Genomic DNA, 21679 nt, shown 5'->3' on the forward strand with positions numbered 1-21679 from the left:
AATCTGCCAAGCGAATGTTACGCAAAGCTGGCCACCGACTGGCTTTTTATGAGTGATTGTAAAACAATAGACCCTGTGGACCTCTTTCCTGCTCTCGCTCAAGCACACGCACATTTCCTCCAAACTATAAACACTGTTAAGCTATTGGCCTAAAAATGGTTTGTTTTTACCTTAGCAGAAAGCGGCTGTCTTTTGCCACTGGTGTTGTCTCTTTCAGATCTAATTTACTGACTGTCAGCAAAAATGTGGTAACTCGAGTCAGGAGTTTTTTTTTTTTTTTTTCAAAGCGGATTTCTTTCCCTGAGGTATTTTATGAAACCGTGCAACAACGGTGAACAAACAGTAAAACAGAGGATGTTTCAATGGTAAACTGAGTCAAACAAGCCAGACAGAACCACCGGGGCACACACTGTTTATTCAACACACACGATGCATGCACATGAAGGAAAATACACAAAAAGAATCCCAATTTCAGTATTTCCAATCAAATCAGGCATCATCTGTGAGCCCGGACATTAGCGGAACATACTGAACTGAGTCATTATGACCCACTGTGATGTATCCATCTTGGTGGGCCTCTTCTATTTCTCTCTTTTGAACACAATGACTCTGCTTCTCTTCCTGTCTTCCTCTGAGGTCTGTGGAATATAAACAGACACACACAAAATGCTGCTCTCACAATCCTCAGAGACATACTTCCTCCTAGCATTTCACCCCCCCCCCTCCTCTCCTCGCTTTCTATGTTCGTTTGTGCTGTGCCTTCATCGCTCGCTCCCTCTGTCCTCTTCTCTGCTCTTTGGTCACATCGCTTTTCGTTCTTTTTCCTCCTGTTTTCATCCCGGTCTATACGTTTCTTTGTGGGAGGTCAACGCAAAATCATCACTGTGGTGCACCGACTGCGACCTTGATTAAGCACATTCATCTCGTACTCCTTCTTTCCTTCTCTGCCAGTCTTCTCCTTGGTGGTTTTCCCTTTACATACCCGTATCTTTATGTGGGGCACCCTCCCCACACACACACTCCACCACCACACTCCGAATCCCCTCTTATTGTGCATATGCCTCTCTATTCTGTCAGCGCTTTCAGGCTGTGGTCAGTATCGCTCCGTCTATCCCTCGCAGATCCAATGTCTCTCATTAAACAAAGGTGTTCCACTGCAGAAAAATGATCCGGATGTTAAAATCAGCATTTTTTTTTTTTCTGCAATTATATTTTCTGAAGGAGTTGCACAATGCAATCAAGGATGAAGAACGTCTGAAACATGGTCCAGTGTGTGTGTGTGTGTGTGTGTGTGTGTGTGTGTTTTTCGATCTGAAACACAAACACACCTCCTCATTTCAGTGAGTCACCCTCTAAATGTTTCTCCTCTGATTTGACTCAAGGAAAAGCAGAGAACAGCTTCCTGGGAGCTGCTGTGTCCCCTCTCCAGCAGCCGTCCACACACACACACACACACACACACACACACACACACACACACACACACACACACACACACACACACACACACACACACACACACACACACACACACACACACACACACACACACACACACACACACACACACACACACACACACACACACACCTACTCTCAAAACTCTGCACTTTTCATTATTGTCGCATGTCTTACCTAAGAGGGATGAGAAAAACTTCTGAGAGCAGCAAATCTTCAGTCTGGAGCAATTTTCAAAAACAAAGTAAGCATATTCCAAAGAATGCAGCCTTAATTACCACTGTGCCCAGTTTGGACACTCGAAACCACACACGCTCAGACTTCCCCTTTTAAGTCTTGACGTCCATCCCTGAAATCTTTATTATGGTAATGTTTCTGCACACACAGACACGTCCAAACCAAAACTCCAACATATAGTAGCATTTAAAACCCCTTGGAAAAAAAAACACCCCCCAAAAAAACACATTTAATTCTCAGTAGGTCTCTTTTCCTTCAAGACCCAGAGTCAAAAGGAAAAAAAAAATAAGGCTGTCAGGCAACAGAACAGGCAGGTAGGGGGTCTGAGAGTGTGTGTATTTCTGTGCATGCCTGTGCAGAGTCCCTGCAGAACGTGAAGCTCTGCCTGAGCATGTAAGACTTACTCTGACTGCTGAAACACACAGTTAGAGGTGAGGGAAAGTAAGCAAGAGGAGGCACTGGGGATGGAGCTGATAAATGATGAGAAGTACGAGTGATGAGAAACAGACTGTTTTCCAGCTGGGAGGAGGAAGTTTTGTCTCTCACCTGCCAGAAGATGTTGTCGATGGTGTTGCCCAGGAACCCTTCTCTGTTGTCGGACGACAGCAGCTTGGGCCCCAGTATCGTCATGAACTCCTCAAAGTCCACCTGGCCGTCCCCTGCAGACACACATACACACACATACACACACACACACAAACACAGGGAATGGAGACACAACCGCTCAATAGAAAATCACACACTCGGTATGGGAAGCTGGTGGACCAGAACTAAATAATGCATTACATGACAAAGTTTGTTTGTTTCCAGAAACAAAGAAGACAGATCAACAGATGGCCCTCCTCTCATGCATGACAAACATTGCACATCGTCAGTATTAATTCACCTCTCAAATAAGGTGTGTGCACCTGCGTACGTCTCCGCCTGTGTGTGTTTGTGCGCGAGCGTCCGAGGAATTGATTTCGCGACGATTCGGGGGCCGCTTCCAAAAATTTTAATTCAAAAGAGACAACTTGGAAGTGTTTGCATTGCGTATTCCGTTGCTGTGGGCTGTTGGAGATACCAATCAACAGCCGGCGTCCTGTGGAATTAATACTCATTGAACATCTCCACGACAGCACATCGCAAACTGCAGGCTGAGTTTCTGCATGGGCTGATTAGACTATATATCACCAGTATTGATTTTATGACCAGTTCATAGCGCTATCTCATGTTCTGTTTATTGCGTGTCATAACGAGGGGCATATTGGAAGCATTAGTAGTCTGCATAGCTGCAGTGCTGTTGAGTAAATAATGGTATTAGGATGACACTTTATTTTATGAGTCTGCAATTTCTGTTTGAGGATCAGGAAGATCCTCTCAATTTGATACTAATTATGGGGAAAATATAAACTATTCAGTGAGTACTCTTGCGTTAAATGAATTCAAATTAATTGCTGTGTAATGATGAGTCTTTTAGTTGATGCACAGCTGGCGAGCAGAACATGTAAGAATGCAAGAAAGGATCATTTTGGTCCACAGGCAACAGTTAAAGCGATAAAATGCTTTAACATCTTCTTCAGGAAATACAAATGTACCTGGAAGAATTAAACTACAATGGAAATGTTCATTTCAACAGTCCAACTTCTGTAGAAGTTAGATTGTTGATTGATTCTTACATTTTTCTAAGCATATTGATATATAAAAGTGAGGAAAATAAACTTCCTGTCATAACTATCCAAATTAACATTTAAAAAAAGGCCTGAAACATTTTGAATTATGCACTGAAACCGAAATATAAGTCCCAAAACTACTAACATATTGATGGCATTCAGATTGTACGGCTCTGCCTTTGAAAAGTGCATTGTAAAAAGATGTATTTCCAGACAGACCGATTGGAGAGACGATGAGGCGGCGTATGGATGGACTGAGGTGGGGTCTGCAGGTTACCGTTTAATATTCCATGCATGTTAAACTAATTAAAACAATATTAAGAAATGTGAGACCCATGAAGCCCTGGGTTATCTTGTATCACAGTATATTATGCATGACAACGATAATCCAAAGCCTGACTACAGCTTCCCATGAATGGGTCCCGGGAATTAACATATTATCCTATAATCGTATATTTAAGACTGTTTTTGCCTTGAACTTGATGGGAGGATAATTCCAGATTATGAGTGGATAAAGTATGAATTCATTCGAATAAAATACATGTGAGGACTAAGAAGTCGTCTGACGCCTGCTGATGATTGGCATTCTCTAGCTAATTGTGCCAGCGGCTGCTTCAGGGGGCTTTACGAGCAGTGACACAGAGATAATAGGAGTCAGAGGTGGAGGATTTGAGGAGAGATACCGCGTGTTCCCAGAACAAATGGCAGTGCTGCTTTCAGATGGTCAGACGACTCATTGAAAGCAGAAGCTGAAAGCTTTTAGCTTTGACCTTTGATATTTACTGCGAGCTGTGGAATCAAGAGCAGGCTGATAAGAAGCAGCTGGGAGATTGACTGGCTTGTTTGTGATGCAGGGACTGCTTACGAGTAATTGCGATCCACTGAGAATTTACAAGCAGAGCTGGATTTTAAGGAGCGGGGAAAGCGGTCCCCCCCCCTTTTGTTTTCTCCAGGGGAATTTGTTTTTCAACAGTTGACCACCTGCTGCTATTATGACAGTTTAGAAACTGTTCAGAGGGCACATTTTGTATTAAACTATAACTACAAATCTGATTTTGCTTCAAGCAAATAGGCAAGAGATTTTTCACATTACAATAGAATTAAATGCACTGAAGCATTTATACAATATATCTTCTTTGGAGGGAAAACATCCCTCTCATTACAAACATAACAACTGTAAGGAAACATGAGCAATTAGCAATATATTTTGATCACTCAAACATTGTGTGTGTGTGTGTGTGTGTGTGTGTGTGTGTGTGTGTGTGTGTGTGTGTGTGTGTGTGTGTGTGTGTGTGTGTGTTTGTTTGCCGTCCCTGCACCCTTGTGTGTCCTTATGTGGCGTCTCACCATCCATGTCCAGTCTCTGCATGATGATGGCCAGCTCCACTTCGCTGGGCATGTAACCCAGTGAGCGCATGGCCATGCCCAGCTCCTGTTTGGAGATGAAACCATTCCCATCGCGATCCAGAACTCGAAACGCCTCACGGATCTCTGCACAACAAAGACACAATACGTCACTGCTCCTTATTGTCCCTGCGCTTCTGTCGACGCTCTGCTTCAGAGATTTATGGATAAAAAAGAATAAAACACTTTCTTTGTGGTAATATCATTGTCGGTCCATTTGTTTGCAGTTAAACTACATTTAAAAGGTTATTTATTTGTCCTTTCTTTGTTTGGTGTTTCTTTTAATGGCTGGTGAGTGACTCATCACAGCAGATAAAGATATTATTTTATCTGTATACCTAATCACCATTAAAATGCAACATTAGCATTCATTTGACTGACTTCTCTGGTCTTTACTGTTTTCGTCTGTGCACTAATGAGGTGTGTTTTGTTGCTTTAGTTGTTTCTTTTAATGCATTCATCTTCCAAGGACAGTGACTCTCAGGAACATTTGTATTGTTAGTAGAAGGCTCTCCTTCCATTATGACTGTAGTGGCATAATAAATGTCACTAATTTCCCTACATTTTTGCCAAATTGTTGTAATTTATTTTTCAAAATGTCTTGTAGATCATTTTTGTGTTTGATTTTGATGATGTCTGCTTTCATTTCTTTGCTTAGAATGATTGTTGATTGAGCTGTTGCAGCATTTGGTCATTTGTTTGTGCTCCTCACACACACACAATGACACGTGTTTACATTCACTGGCAATGAGTACTTTCGCTTGTGTGACTAAATATTGCTTCCGTCTCTCGGGATGAAAAGCACAGGAGCTGGGTAGTCACAGTTTGAGGGATAAAGTTGCAATAAGGGTAACATGATCATCAAATTATGCTGAATTACAGGACGGTTGAGATGACGAGTAAAGTGTAAATACAAACAAGATACAAGGAGCTCACAACCAAATTCCATTCACAACATGTCAGATTTAGAAATCAGGAACACATCTTAAAAGTTTGGGAGAGAGGTAAAAAGGTTGTAAAAGTGAAGTGATACTCATAAAGGAGAGCATTTTGCAGCCAATTAGGTTAATGAGCAGCACCATAGTTACATGAATAGAACACTTCAGGTTGACAGAAGCTCTCAGAAAATGACAGACTGTCCCAAAATTGGGCAATAATTTCCGTATACAAGTTCACAACTGTAAAGTTGCAAAGGTTTTCAACATCCTGCAACATTAAATAGTATACATGATTGAGAGTATCTTAATACATCTCTGTGTGAAGAACTGAAGGTCAGTCTTGCATGGGGAGGATCTTGGTGCCCTCAGGCTCTCAATAACGACGGGCATGATTGGATCCGGGAAACCACTGCACGTGCTCAAAAACACTCCCAGGGATTAATGTTTGCTGTGCAAAAATGTAAGTGAAAGTTCTATCAGGCAGAGGCAAAATGTAAATGCAAGTGCAATCCAAAAACAGAAACCATTGAATTCAAAACAAAATGTCAAAATGTTCTCTTGTCCGATAAAGAACGTTTTTAAATTATTTTTGGAAACCACATCCAGTCCACTTTGTTTTCAACACACAGTGGAAAGAAACAAATCCTCATATCTGATGGCATACAGTTGCATTAGCGCCTACAGTGTGGGCAGGTTATCCATCTGGAAATGCACTATCAATGCTGAAAAGTACATCAGTGTTTCAGAACTTTTAGGTTCCAAACATTTATTTCTTTGGGGGGAAAAAAAAAAGAGCATTACTCAGCAAAGACAGAGCTCGACCACACACTGCATCCAATCCCAACCGTACGACTTCACAATCGAAGAGTTTGTGAGCTGAGCAGCTTGCAGGCCACACCTTTCACTAATAGAAAATATATAGAGCATCAGGAAACCACATCCATAGCAAATAAGACGTGGGACGAGTGCTGAGCAGCTGAAATGCTGCATCAGGAAAATAAGAGACATTTTTCCTCTCCCAAAACTCAAGCAACTGTCTCCTCACTTCCCAGATATTTACAGACGGCAGGATATGTGATGCAATGTTAAACATGAGTCTGCTTCAGCTTTTTTTGGGACATGTTTGGCATTCATATGATTGTACAAACACCAGTCATGTTCTCACTTAGTGGAGCTGATTAATGCACGTATCGTGAAAAGTATGAAAAGATGGAAAATTATTTAACAGAAATTTACTGCAAGTGAAGGTATCTATTTTTAAATATATGCCCAATAATTGACTCTCATGTAAAGTATTTTTGTATTTTTTTGTAAATAGCACATTGTACTGCAGGACAGTGGTAATAAAAGGGGACACTGAAGCCCATTCAGAGAACATTTTCACAAACGACAAATGTGTGATCTTGGTCAGTTTTACACCAATTTTCAAGATATTTGATTGTGTACTTGATACGTGATGGTGTATTTTATTTTATTTTTTTCCGATTTAGATTTTTCACCTTCGGGTTAAACCTGTCAGTTCATACAGCGAGCACTCAATAAGGTTTAATGGTTTATTCATCATGCCAAACTCACAAAGGAATGTGAAATGGCTGCAACTGCACTTTTACATTCATTTTCTATTTCCTATAACCTTACTGTTTGCATTCAGTCTCCACTCTTTCAGCCCTGTTTTGAGCTGCAGCAGGTTTTTTTGGCGATAAAGGCCACACAACCCACTGTGCACTACCTGCGCAGAAACCGAACAGCACACTGACAAATGAGCGACTCGCCGGCAAATACATTGGCGCAGCACTAATACTTCTTGGCAGCTAGAGACTGAAAACAAGTCATTTAACCAAGTAGTTTTTATGTTTGACGCTGAGACTGTGTGTCCAAGCCGACGCTCTGCTGTACACGACACAGTCTGGGGTATACCCGCCACCATTTCTTTGAAGTGTCTGAATGAGGCGAGCCTATAAATATATTCACTATATAGTGTCCTCACAAAAACCCACAGTGCTGTGAAAAAAAAAACCCAAAATCGTTCTTTTGCCTGTAGCCTATACTCGACCCCAATGCAACGCACCGGTCCATATTTTAACAATGTAAAAATCCTAATAATTCATTCGTACATTTTATCCTCTGTCTTCACTTTTCAAAGTGTAAACTTTAAATGTCCACCTGACAGCCGGACAGAATGGGTGATTCAAGGGAGCGATTTGACACGCAGCTGCAGGTCAACATCAGATCCATCGTTTGTAGCCGTAACGGCGTTGCCTTGACAACAGGGATGCAAGATCAGTATATATTCATGCTTTGATGTGGAGAGCAATTAGCAATAATCAACTTGCTATTTAGGCCATTCAAACAAAATCTAATCATCTCTCTTTTTTTTATTTTCTTCCCAAAGCAACAATGCCCGTATTGCCTTCACCCCGATGAATCTAAAAATGTAACAGTGAGTCATCAGATGGTGTCAGTGCAGTGGACTTATATGACTGAGACAAATTTAATGATTAACAGATTTCAGCAGGTCTGTCGATGGCGCTGACTGGAGCTTCCCCAGCGCTGATAACAGACATTCCCATTACCTGGAAGTGCTGCGGCATTAGTTCGAAAACAAATCAAGGTGACGGTGATCTCCCACACTGCCTTCCTCCCCCATGATCTTCCCTTCATTGCCTCTTCTTGTCTGAGTTACATCTTTATCTACTTATTGTATTTTGTAAACCCCGAGGGCCCCGTCCCAATCACTCCGTGCAGCACAATCACCACCAGCACTGCCAAGAGCATTTCCGACTCACTCCTCCCACATAAAAGGCTTCCTTCTCGCCTGAAATTGTAAATAAATGCACACGGCTCAAGAGGAATCTTTCCATTTGCCCAGCCCAATTATTAAAACCTCCAAGGAGCTTCTTACAAAATACTCCTGGTCAGTCTCTGGCTAATTAATGTCAGTCTGTCATCGCTATCTGATGGGAAATGAAAGCCTGGAGGAGGAGCTCAGTTTTGGAGGGAGGGGGCTGAATTTTTATCGACTCGATGAAGACGGCGGCGGCGGCGGCGGGACGCACTATCACAAGTGAGCACTTCATTTTTCCGTGGATCGCCGCACTTCAGGGGTGGGAGTGACCGTCGTTTCAGAATGCGTGCAGATCGTTACGGGAGAAACACAATGGAACGTAACAATTTCCCCAACACTAATTCTTCTCACGACTTAAACAATGAATTTTACATGAAGTTCATCTTCTCTGCATCTCTCTCAGGCCGCCTGTCATTAATATTCTCGTCCCGAGCACGCGGCTCCCTCCTTCCTCTGTGTATTAAGTCGGTCCCAGTCTGCCTCCTTTGCCTGTCTTTTTTCTGTCAGTCGTGTGAGAGCCGAAGTTCAGTCACAGCCGCCATCTAAGCCTGTAAATACCCCCCCCCCCCCCGGCTGATAACTAGACCAGAGCACCAATGCCACCGCCTCACTTTCACGCTCACTAAATAAAGTGGGAATCAGAAGCGAGAGGCTGGGAAAGCATGGGGCCTCCCCAAAACAAAGCCGGGGATATTTGTATGCAGCTCAACACTGAACTGTACATTTTCAATAGGGTACAAATGAGCCGGTCCCTGATATATTATTTTGGAGTGCCCGCGGGTGTGTGTGGGGATGTAGCCTTGCTTGTGCGTGACTGTGTATTATGAAGTCGACCCCCCCCCCCCCCCAGGACGGTGCATTTTCTCACTGTGATTGATGAAATGCCTCAAAACTAGAGAAAAGGATAGTGGCGATCCAACACAGGGGTGATTAACCAGCCTTGTACAGATGCAAACAGATGATCCTGGAAGAACCTACAGCATCTCTCTGAAGTGGGATTAGGAGTTTTCAAATGCTGGCAGCAAATACCACGGATATTTTATCCACATCTAACAGCCCCATTGGCTGCGTTGGATTGGCGGCTGACGGGGCTGAGATAATGCCTCATCATAATGTCTGGAGTCTGAGAGTCCGACATTCAATTTATATAATAGCTCCACGGATACGTAGGTCCACACCACTTCCACCTTCTCACTGCCCTTGACAAACAAAACACAGGCCAACCAGACTGCCGACGACGAGACGTTTCAGTCAGTGCAGCAGCTCCGCTTTCAGCACAAACTATCAAACTGAGCTGGGTTGAGTCGAATTGTTCACAAGGGACAATGGATTAAAAGATTTATACTACAAAGTATTTCATACCGAAGCTCATTCGAGCAAACTACAATAGGCCATATGTATAAACACAAACAAACAGCCTCAGCCACTCTCGTGCTCTCGGTCTGCACTCGGTGACAGGATTAGCCGTCTCAGAGCAACTCAGAAATACACCATATTCACTTACTGCAACGTCGAAGGCTTTGTTCTGCATGGCTGGTCATTAGCCCATATGAGGGTGCAGCAGCGGAGGTCTGTAGACTACTTCAAAAGTATTGCCACTTTAGTATAATATTACTCAAGTTCTTGAAATCTGAAATAAATACATCTTAACAAAATAACACCTTAATGTAACTTGAGTAACAAGAATCTATTTCACAATGAAATTATTTGTATTTTTCCTCTTCACACTCTTGTTTTTGAATGTTGAACCCTGTTTTATTATATGTACAATTTTACAATGATGAAGTCAGATCAACAGACTACACTGACTTTACATTTTCAAAAACTTGTGTAAGGGTAACTATATTTCTGTTATGACTTCATGGAAATGTCCAGTTTTCATTGTTTCTTTCCAAGGACATGTGCTGCTTAATGCTGAATATTATGGTGTGAGATATAATCACCAAGAAGCTGCCTTGTGTGGCTTCAGTACTGAAAAAGAAAGAAAAAAAAGCTTTATTACGGGGAACAATAGTTGGAGATAATTCAATAAATCGATGGAAAATTGCTAAAGTGCCGCTCTGTGTGCATATTTGTGAAGCTAGTACTGTAAAGAGGCCATTTTATTGTTTTATTAGTTAAAACACAGACATTTTGTCAAAGCTGGATTGTCTCAAACTCATTATTAATTATTCAGAACATTATTTCATTTTTAAAAAAAAATCCTTTTTGTCATAGAGAATAGGTATTATTTCCATAATTGTTTCATTCCAGACACTTATGAATAATGAGTTTGTACCAATGTTAGTGGAAGAGAGATACCTTTATCTATAATAAGATGACAACTAAAATCCCAGAGGTCCGAATTTTTGTCTGGTTATAGAAAGATAATGTTGTTTTTTAATAGGATTTTTGTATCCATACAAGGGAGGCATACCTTGAATAAATTAACATTATAAAGCCTTTTTGAGTACATTTAGAGTACCATTTCAGTATATAGAAACTGGGCCAAATGTCCACTTTTTGTGAAAATCACAATATGGTCACTCTTAATCATATTTGTAGAGTTGATTGTAAAATCAGAAGAGAACACAATAAACTGAATGTGAGCAGCTGCAGCAGATGTTTCATCCTACTCAGAAATTGTTGTTGATATTTTAAAGTAAAGGTAAATGTAATCAGCTGCATTAAACCCAGAGTGAAAATCACATTTTTCTACTTAAGTAAAAGTATAAAAAACTCCTCTCACAAGTATAATTTATCCCAAAAGTAACAGAGTCTGTGGTATATCCACTTAGTGTGATCATTGTAATAATCTGGTTAGCAATGTTAGACTTTACAGGTTTGAACCTAATAATAATTATATGTTTCCACGTGTCCGACACACTTTCTGCCCCGTCCTTAGATGTTTACTGGATTCTGACTCGACCTGTACGACGACCTCCCGGCCTGTGAAGTACTCCACCTCCTCTTTTCCATCTTTGATAATGAAGAGATCTGTGGTCTCGTTACTTGCTGTGTTCTGCGTTTTGAGTTCACGCCTTACTTGTGACAGCTCTCTCCCTCTAAAGTACTCATTCCTAATTCTCTCCATTCTGCTCACTCCTAGTTAAAACCGCAACATCCTCAACTCTGTCGGCTTGTCTCATTATAATCCTGTAGACTTTTGGGACGATTCTATCAAAGAGGATCCGTGACATTCGTCTCCATCCCGTTCACTCTGCCTGTATTCTCTCCTTCACTTCCACCTTCCACTGCTTTGGACAGTTGAACTCAAATACTTGAATTCCTGTCTATGTGCTACTTCCAGTCCCTTCATTGTTTCATCATTCTGCAAGCCTTTACTTTTCCAGGTTGTCTCCAATCCGCTCTCCACTGTCGCTCTGTGATCACTGTGTCATCCATAAACATTGCTGTCCAGGTGAGCCTGTCATATTCTGGCTTCATCTGTGTGCCTGCCGATCACCACTGCAAACAAAACAAGGGCTCAGAATTGAAGATTGGCTATGGGGAAAAAAAAACAGCTGTTAAGAGCTTTATTGAACATTTCTATCAAGTAAGAGAATGCAAAGTGAATGGAGAGAAAGAGGACGGGTGTACGGTGGCCGTTTGAATCCCAACCAGCGTTATTTCTTCTCAGTATATGTTCACACAGTTTCTGATGGGATTCTGCGGGGAGGTCATTTCAAATGCCTTATAGAACAAGTGGATGTAAGCTTGATGAAATCTCTCCATCGCTCTCTCTCTCTGTGAGCTCAAACGGACTCCTTCCAGGTGTGAAGTCTGGTGAATCACTTACAGGACCCCAGTGTTCAATATGCAAAAGATAGTTCTGGATGACTTTGGCTGTTTTGTTGGGCGTCTTCTGTATCAACTAATTGGTATCAAGTGGTGAACGTTGCACTTTACCGAAAAACCTTGAAACAAAGTTGCACTTCGGACACGTTTGACAAGAACCATTTAACAAAATACAGCGACTTGCTTGACATTAATTCCAATCTGAGGTTCTCATCACTTCACACATTGGCATGGATTCATTTAACATAGTACACAAATTGATTTGATGACAGGAAGGACAAAAATGTGACGGTTAATGCAAACAGTGTCGCCCAGTCAGTGCCACACGTCTTTGGTGCTCTTTGTATAAGTGCTCAGCAGCTTCTCGGTCACTTTATTTATTTGAGTGCATATAGCAGACGTTGTCGTGTGTTCATGTTCTCAGTGAAAGGATTTGCTGACGTGTGGGCACACGATACATTTACCTCCTGGGTGTAGTTAGGTTATGTTACACAGTGAGGAAAATCAGGGAATGTTGTATGTCGAGTATCACGAAAATAAGGCTGAACTCGTCACTTTTGGAGTCTGTTAGTAAAGAAAAATTCATTGTTATTCTAGTAATGTTTGTGAACAGCTCCTTCAATAATTTAACTAAAACATGAAGTTACATGTGTTACACACTGTGTCTCGACCGATAACTTGTGGATACAAGTTGCTTTGCTCCAATATTCAAATGGTTAAATTGCTTAACAACCACATAGCCAGGGTTAATATGGCACTGCTGTCTACGCGGTGGTAAAGCAAAAACCATGCAGCCGCCTCATTGGTACACGTCTCTTTGATGCTCAGCAGCTTTGCTGTTGCTTTGTTTTATTAAAGTGCATACGGGAGGCGACATTGTGTATGTCCACCTTATTAGGAGAGGGATTTGCAGATCTGTCGCTGTCACTATATTGTTGGCCTGCAATGACAAGACAGCATTCCACAAGTACTGTTACTAATAGTGACGAATAGCAGGGAGTCCGCGAGTGACTTTTCTTTTCTTTCTATGTGATTAGTGTAATACATTTCTTTATTTGAATGACACTGGCACAACTCCAGTCAGAGTGAAACACTCTGGTGCTCAGTACGATTTAGGATCCTTCAGCCTGCTGTCAGTCTTGCACAAAAAGTGGCACTCAATGAACAGTGAAGATACTTTATAGGGAAAGAAAAAAAAGAAAGAAGAGAAAGTTCTTTGTCATTTTAACACAGTTTGGTGCTTTCTGTGCTGTGATTACAACGGATTTGGACTCACTGGGGTAATTGCTGCTGACACCTTAAAAAAAAAAGGAACCCATTAACTCATGCAGGTTGAAAACAAGCTGTTTTGTCATATATGCTGCGACTTTGTTAAGAGGTGATGGTTAATAGTGTATGATGTTGCACTGATGCATAGGCAATGCAAGATTCAGAAGGTTTATGTCAGCGGTGGTTATATTCTGCATGATTTCCCTGCATTTGAATGTTCAGTTTAGTGTTTCTGAAGATTTGATTACAGTCTGCCTCTATGCCAATTTAACAGGATCTGGACATTTGTACTTTTTGCTCCATTTGACCTCTTCTTCTGGGAGTGTTGCTGTTTTCCTCAGAAGCTTTTTTCCCTTCCCATGGACATTATTTGTAAGCATTTAATATCCTCATAGTTACAATGAAACCCTGGAATTAGTCTTTTTTTTTTAAATGTTGTTTACATGGATAAAAGGGGATTCATTTCAGCTCAGGTCGTTATTATCAGTGTTGTTTACTAGAAGCGACTTGTTGCAACAAAACACAAGATGAATTTTACCTGAAAACTGTCATTAGAACACCAATATCAGTGCATTAGTGTACTGATATGTCAAACACAGCTTCATTTGGAGACCTTTGACTAATCTTATTTGCAAAGCAGTGTAACTAAAAAAAACCACAAAAAAATCCCCAGTGCATTCAGTCAGGCTGACACAATGGCTAAATGAAAAAAGAAAAAAAAAAAACCCCAACAACTAACTTTCCCTCGGGACAATTGGAGCATTGTACCTGGTGTATTGTTCCAGCACTGAACCATTAATTGCTACTTTATTGTGCACCCCCGGTCGCCCCCACCTTGTTTCCTCTCTCTGTGTCTGGCAGCACACTCACCTCCCAGCTCCTCGGTGGAGATGCTGGTGAGCTGGAAGGCTTCGCTGCCCTCCGTCAGGGAGCTGCTCAGGTAGTTGTCTGGATAGAGCAGGCCCGCCCGCACATGGTGGAATGGCATCTTCTCCCTGCAGAGCCCACACACACACACACACACACACACACACACACACACACACACACACACACACACACACACACACACACACACACACACACACACACACACACACACACACACAGACACACACAAAGGCACACAGACACACGGTCTAAATAAACTTTGTTTGTGCATGTGTGTGATCTTGTATTTCCCTGTATGTGAGTTTTATAGCAAATTTTACAATAATGTCACGGTCAGATTTGTGGGCTCTGTTTGGATGGTTAAGGTGAAATAAAGGGACTGGAGAATACAAAGTGGCAATGAAAAGGCTTCACAAAGATAGTTCCATGAGTCTGTTTGTGTGTGTATGTGTGTGTGTGTGTGTGTGTGTGTGTGTGTGTGTGTGTGTGTGTGTGTGTGTGTGTGTGTGTGTGTGTGTGTCTGTGTCTGTGTGTGTGTGTGTGTGTGTGTGTGTGTGTGTGTGTGTGTGTGTGTGTGTGTGTGTGTGTGTGTGTGTGTGACAAGCAGAGGGGAGAGAAAAGTGTGTACAGTGCATGCATGCGTATTCAACCAGCGCAGTCATGAGCCCTTTTTAGAAACACAAGCTCCTGTGGAGATAGCATTGTTCCTTCCGTTCTGCTAGCGTTCATTTCTGGGTGAAACTGCTGTCTCCTCTTTTCAGAACCGCAGTGACAAATTATGTAATCACATTATAATTCAATGGCGCTATGAAAAAAATGTTCCACTATTATCGTACTGATAAATAGTACAATCATTCTCTTGCTGTCTGTCTCCCCACTTGCTCTTTGTTCAGTCTCCTTGGTCCACAGAGAAGAAGCACTAAAGTCATGTCAAATACCCTTTCTTCAAACCCCGGCTGTCAGATCTCTTGACTTTCTGTCCCAGCAGACAATCCCTACTGCCACCCAATACCTCAGCGAGAGACCTCGGGGCTTGAAGGGGCATCAATCGGCAACGGCCCCTGCTGTTGTATGATCACAGTGATCCTCAGCTTTGATTCATGAGAGCCGTCCCTCTGAGGGCTTTCCCAGCGCAGTATTGTGACAATTTGGCGATATACTTCATGCTACATTCTTGGCAATAGTGCATGCTGCACTGAGCTGAATTGAGGTGAGAAGGAGAAAGAGAGGGAGAAAGGAAGAGATTGGGATCCCCGGAGTATTTGGTGAGCGTGTTGCTGGCAGACAGGAGAGATAGAGATAGTATGGAGGATATCTCTCTAACAAGAAACATGGAGGACGTAGAAACACCCTGCTCCTCTCGCCTCTTCTCTCTGAGAATAAAATCATTTGTGGATCTCGGAAGCAAACTATGGGACGACAAAGACGGACAGAAAGATAAAACATGTGAAAGGTTAAGATTGGTGGAGGAGTCCGCTCTGATGATCAGTACAAGGTGTGTACATTTTGCATACGCATGAGACAGATGGCAAACAGCTTTTCTGTTCTTTTTTCACAATATATTATTCCTTTCCAAATTGACCCATCAGTCGCAGCCACACAGAGCAGCACTTGGGGGGGGGCAAGGGACTTGCTCAGAGAACCCCAGTGCATGTTTTTGGGAACGTTCAAAGAACGCTGAGGAAACCCACTCACACAGAGAACATGCAAACTCCACGCAGAAAGGCCCCGGGCCATTATTTGAACAACACTAACCACTCTGCCACCATTTATATATACGAGATCGATCTGCTCCCGTCTTAGATGTATAGTAAACATATTCTGATCATCTCAACTATGCATAGCTTTCGTAGAAACATGAGTGTCACGTTTAAAAAACAAAAACACATATGCAGAATCATGTATTCTATATTTTTACTTCCAGGGGGTCATTGCAGTTACCTACATTCATTTTCTGGAAACTCTTATTTTAACTACAATTACTTTGACCCAAGCCTTCCACCAACCTTAATCTAACTTTACTCTTCAGTTGAGATTTTAGGTGGTATGGATCTAGAATGTAAGTCATGCCTCTGTTGTACATTGGGTGGCAGTCTTGAGTCACTTGATTACCTGGTTTTCAGAAATTTAGCTCTTCTTCTAATGAAGGTCTCAAGGTTGGGTTGATTGGGTAAATGGTGTGTACCTGCTTATCCTGTACAGTAAAGCACCGTGTAATAGCGAGACCTTCAACCCATGTGGCTCAATACGCCATCTTGTGGTTCGAACTTGTACTGCAAGAGTAAATGGGATGTGGCAAGTTGGAAAATGTGCAGACCTCGTGTCGGTCAGTGAACTAGCAGCATATGTCAATGTCTCATTTTGTTTTACATTAAGCAAATCTTGAACATATTGCCTCTTTAAACCTGAAACTTTAGTCATACCTTGCGCTAATGAGGAATTTTCCACATACTGCAGCTCCTTTCATTTCAAATTTTTTACAGTGAGACATCACATCGTCGGCTGGATTTTCTTTAACTGTCTGGTGGCCTTGAGGGCAAATGTATTTATTTATTTCACAAGATAAGTTTGGTTCCCATTTACAGTAATGGCCTAGTTGAGAAGCAAGCTAATGAACAGAACGATGCTGGCTTGAACCGAAAGAGATTTAGATTGTGAAAGTCAAAGCCAACACTTATATCTGCATTATCAACCTCACTGTGAAGCCTTGAGCAATGTCCCTCAGTCCCTGACGGCTCACCTCAAGGGATCCAATAAACGGATATTTCAATTAGCTTTTTTAGTTTAGTTTTTTTTTTTTTAAACTGCCACTCCAACAAGACAAAACCTTGAAGTGAAGCTTTACAACAAATATGCTCCATCTTTATGAACAACCTGTCGAATATGTTGAGGGCTACAGTGATCATCGGAAGTTTTAAAAACAAGCTTAAAGCACGATTTTTTCCCACTTTAAAGTTTTTATACTGCTTAATCAAACTTCGGGTTGCAGGAGGGCGGAGAACAGGTCACCACTCAATCACGGGGCAAATCCAGAGACAGACAACCACACACATTCACACCTTCAGCAACTGCAGAGCACATGTTCGTTTGGAAGATGGAAAGAAAGCAAAGTACCTGGAACAAAGGCAAACGCAAACTACCCAGAGGAAAGCCCAGAACCTGACCTTCAGCGAGGCCGGATCCGGATGTTTGCTCACAGTGAGAGGAAAGTGGTAATTACCACACTGACCCATACCTTAATGCAACCTTAAAAACATGTCTTCAACAAGAAAATATAATGATTGTCCTCACTAGGATTTCATGTTTGGCCAGGCGAGCAAGATTACAAGAGCAATAATAAATACTCCACATGGAAGAAGCACCCGCACATCAACCCAAATCTATTTCCACATGCATTTATCTGCGTATTGTTTTTCATTATCAAATCTGATCACATCAGACTTTTGGATGAGACTGTATGAGTGCCCAAGGAAAGAAAATACACATTTGCCAAAGAAAAGTTGAATGAACAAAAAAAAAGCTTCCTGCTGCAGCTTTAGTTGTCGATGTCTGGTGTGTGTGAACTGTGGTGACTCAGTAACTTTAGTCTTTGATACAGATGTTGCCTACTTTATGTCAGCTGTTTGTCAGTTTTCAACAATTTCTACACTTTGTTGTCATAATGGTTGTTGATTGGCAAAATTGCTTTTATTATTTAAACAGTGCAGAAAAGATTTTTCAGGCAAGTCTCAATGAAAATTAGCAGTTATTGTACATACTGGCAACCAATGGATATATTGTACATGGCAAGCGTCCACTGCTCTGTGTGTGTGTGTGTGTGTGTGTGTGTGTGTGTGTGTGTGTGTGTGTGTGTGTGTGTGTGTGTGTGTGTGTGTGTGTGTGTGTTCCCCCATCTGTCTGCCAGTGTGAACACAAAAACACTATTCGCATTTTTACGATGTCAGCCTGATTGTTGCAGCTGTAACTGTCATAACCTCCCCAGATAACACTTATTCAGTGATAAGAAACCGATGCAAATAACATTTATCTCTGCACGGCTTGAAAGTACCTTGGATATAAGTCTTTTTTGCGACAAGTTGTTAAATTAAGTCAGCATAACGGACATGGAATGAGCAAAAACAGTGTGGGAGCAGAAACTCCCAGTTTTACACTGACTGTGCTTGGAGTGACCTGCATTATCATTATTATCATCGCTGTCATGGTTGTCGTTGAGCCATCTATCTTTATTCAGTATCAGGGCGATCGCAACAAATTCATTATTAAACACAGTGCATTCAATGAGGATAAAGTTGATGGCACATTGTCTGATTTTTATTTTATTCATGTATGTATTTTGTTATGTATTTGTATGATTATGCTTTCATCTATTCATGAAAAACTGCACGAGGACCATTATCCCGCCACAAGAGCACCCAGGTTTTTGTCTAAGAATGGGTTTATGTTTATTACGGAAAATTATAATCAAAGCAGTCCAGCATGTGTGAAATAAATCCCTTTGATTTATTTCTATCCTATTTGTTGTTTCATGGAAATCTATGTGAATAGTAAACAGTGCCATTGTCATATTGTCAGGCTGTTCTTGAATCTCCACTTAAAGGTGCTTTTTTCCCCCTTTTTTTAGCTATTTCTCAGTGCAACCAGAGCTGGTCGGTGTGTTTCGGTGGCAGTCGAAGTGATGAGGTCTCACAACAGACACACAGATGATGAGGCTGCAAAGCCACGGTCAGTGATTGATGAAAGTGTACTTGTGATGGTTTTTCTCAATGTTTGAACACAGGGGGCACAGCCCGGTGCCGTGGAGGTAATTCTCTGTTGTACTGCAGTGTCATTGTCAGAGCCAGGCAATTGAATTGTATTATCTTTGCTCATGTTATCCTGGACAGGATGTTGAGTCACCTTGATCATCCATGTCTATAGATGAGCTCGTCCCGCGGCAATGTCAAACTTTACATCAGATTTAAGAATGTCTTTAAGATGTTGAGAGGTTCACGCAACAATGACTGCAGTCGATTGATCAGCTATGACTGACCGGATTTAGCGAAACCTTGAAAACACGAGCGGAGTGATTTATTTGTAAATGTCCAATGCTGTAGGTTATCATCAACTCCACATTCCCACATTCATTTCAGAAATTCAGCTCACTTTAAAGGTTGGCAAAGCCCTCCAAAACAATAAATCTTGTGTGACAACAAATTTGTTTTATACCACAAACCAAGACAAGCATCCTTGTTCTTTTGTTTCTCACAGCTTAATAACAGATTCAACTGTTGAAAAGGTGGCTGTTCTTTATAAACACCCAAAGTGCATCTACCATACTGCGCAAAGGATTTAGTTATGTTTGAAAGAAATGCTTCCATTTCATCAGCCATGACTCTGGATTCAACCTGCAGCGTTATACAATAACCCAAAGCATACAGCCGGTGTAATTGAGAAGTATAAGGGTATAAGGAATTAGGAATCCTGGAAGTTATGGCAAAGCCCCCCGGATACCTGATCTCTACATTGTGAGTCTAAAATGTCGTTTTTAACAAACTTCCTGCATAAAAACCTTCAACTAGAAGAACTGACAAGGTTTTGGCATGGTCAAACTAAATACTGAGTCCTCTTCTGTTCATTCACTCTGCATTGCGCTGAATGAGACAATTCAAGTATCCAAACCTGTAATCCTGGAGTCACAGACTAACCGAACCCGACAGGTGTGTCTTTGGACATTGCAAGAAAGACAGTCGACCTGGACAAAAGTCCATGCATGCACAGGGAGAACATGCAGACGTCTACCAGAAAACCCATAGCCTATAATTGATGTATGCTCTATTCACTGGGAAGTGAGAGTGTTAAGTACAGAAACAACACGAGGGAATAGAAAACAACCTTTGCATGATTGTACAGATGAAGTGAAAAAGGAGCCTGGGTTTATTTTTATGACCTTACCTCTTTTTTTTTTAATTCTTTACAAAACTATTTCTGCAACTTCACACATGAAAAGATGACAGCAGCACAATGCATGCCCTTCAGTCCTAAAAGCATGTGCTATTTACCCAATGACTATTTTGACAACGTCTCTTCCCCCTCTCATTAATGACTATTTCTCTCCACCTTCAAGTGCGAACTAAGAGCCTGAGTGTGATTCTGGGTTGATATACAAACCGTGCCTAACCCAAAATGTAACGTTGGCATGCGATGGGCAGACTCCATCAATTTATGCATGCACTCGTTCATGGTTTATTGATGATTGTGCATCATGTTTCATTGATTGGCTGTGAATAAATTCAGCCCCAGGAACACTGAATGTTAGAAGAAAAATTTGGAAAAAAAATTGAAAATAGCCAGAGCGATGAACAGTGATGAATTGGTGGCGTGTGCTCGCAGCTGAATGTTCAAATTCTTCAGGTCCTCAAATTAAACAGGACGTAGAAATCATTCAATCACTGGAGAAATTAATAAGACATATGATATGAAATTAAAACGAGAATGTATTTCAACAGTCCATCTGCTCAAACAATTGTTCCCCTGACAGAAACACCCACTCACTCATGGCAGAACCGGCAGACATGCATACACAGAAAAATCTAACAGTCACACACCGATTCCTTCTGGGTTTTTTTTTCCTCTCTCCATCAATCCCTGTTATTCTCCCATATATTTCTGGATTGTTTCTCTTTCTTTTTTCTTTGCTTATGAAATCGTCGAATGTTGGTACAAAGATAGACATGAAAGCTGACAAGGACAAGCTTCAGCAGAAAACCTCCATCTGATAAGCTTCATTGCCCGTCTGAGAGCAGGAAGAGGAGAAGCAGACAGACAGACAGTGGAGTGTGAGTGGGTGGGTGGGAGGGGGACGTAAAAGGGGATGAAACGCAGCGAATGAAAGTGGGCTGACTGGCAGTGTTTGAACCGAGGGGTCACCTGCACCCCGGGGAACTCAGTTTCAAGTTAGCAGCCTGGTGATCACAACGAATTTAAGCTCAGAGACGAGAGGCAGAGATGAAGGGAAACGAGCAGTTCTGAGTGAGCCACAAAAAAATAAATAAAAAAAGTGAGTATGGTTGGGGGGAGGGGGGGAGGGGGGGGTCATGTTTTTTTCCCCCCTCACCTACATCACCTTGTCCCCATGGAGGGAAATGCATTAGCAAAATGGCAGAGAAGAGCTTGGGGGTGTCACAACTGTTTTTTTCCCCCTCCAGCAGCACAAAACAACCATCACAAAG

General features: G+C 41.8%; 1 protein-coding gene across 1 annotated transcript in view; it reads right to left on the minus strand.

The window, feature by feature from the left end:
* The window catches only part of caln2 (calneuron 2), a gene marked incomplete at its 3' end in the record, with an annotated part of 28585 nt that extends 13990 nt beyond the window's left edge, over window positions 1-14595 (minus strand). Inside the window, exons 1-3 of the mRNA XM_080509345.1 lie at window positions 14451-14595; window positions 4695-4838; window positions 2242-2354 (exon numbers count right to left, since the gene is read on the minus strand). Coding sequence (XP_080365471.1) covers window positions 2242-2354; window positions 4695-4838; window positions 14451-14568 — 375 coding nt within the window. The 5' untranslated portion in view covers window positions 14569-14595. The remainder of the gene's footprint in view (window positions 1-2241; window positions 2355-4694; window positions 4839-14450) is intronic.
* Between the last annotated feature and the right edge of the window lie 7084 nt (window positions 14596-21679).

Source organism: Blennius ocellaris, assembly GCF_963422515.1.
Source record: "Blennius ocellaris genome assembly, chromosome: 14".
Taxonomy (NCBI): Eukaryota; Metazoa; Chordata; class Actinopteri; order Blenniiformes; family Blenniidae; genus Blennius; species Blennius ocellaris.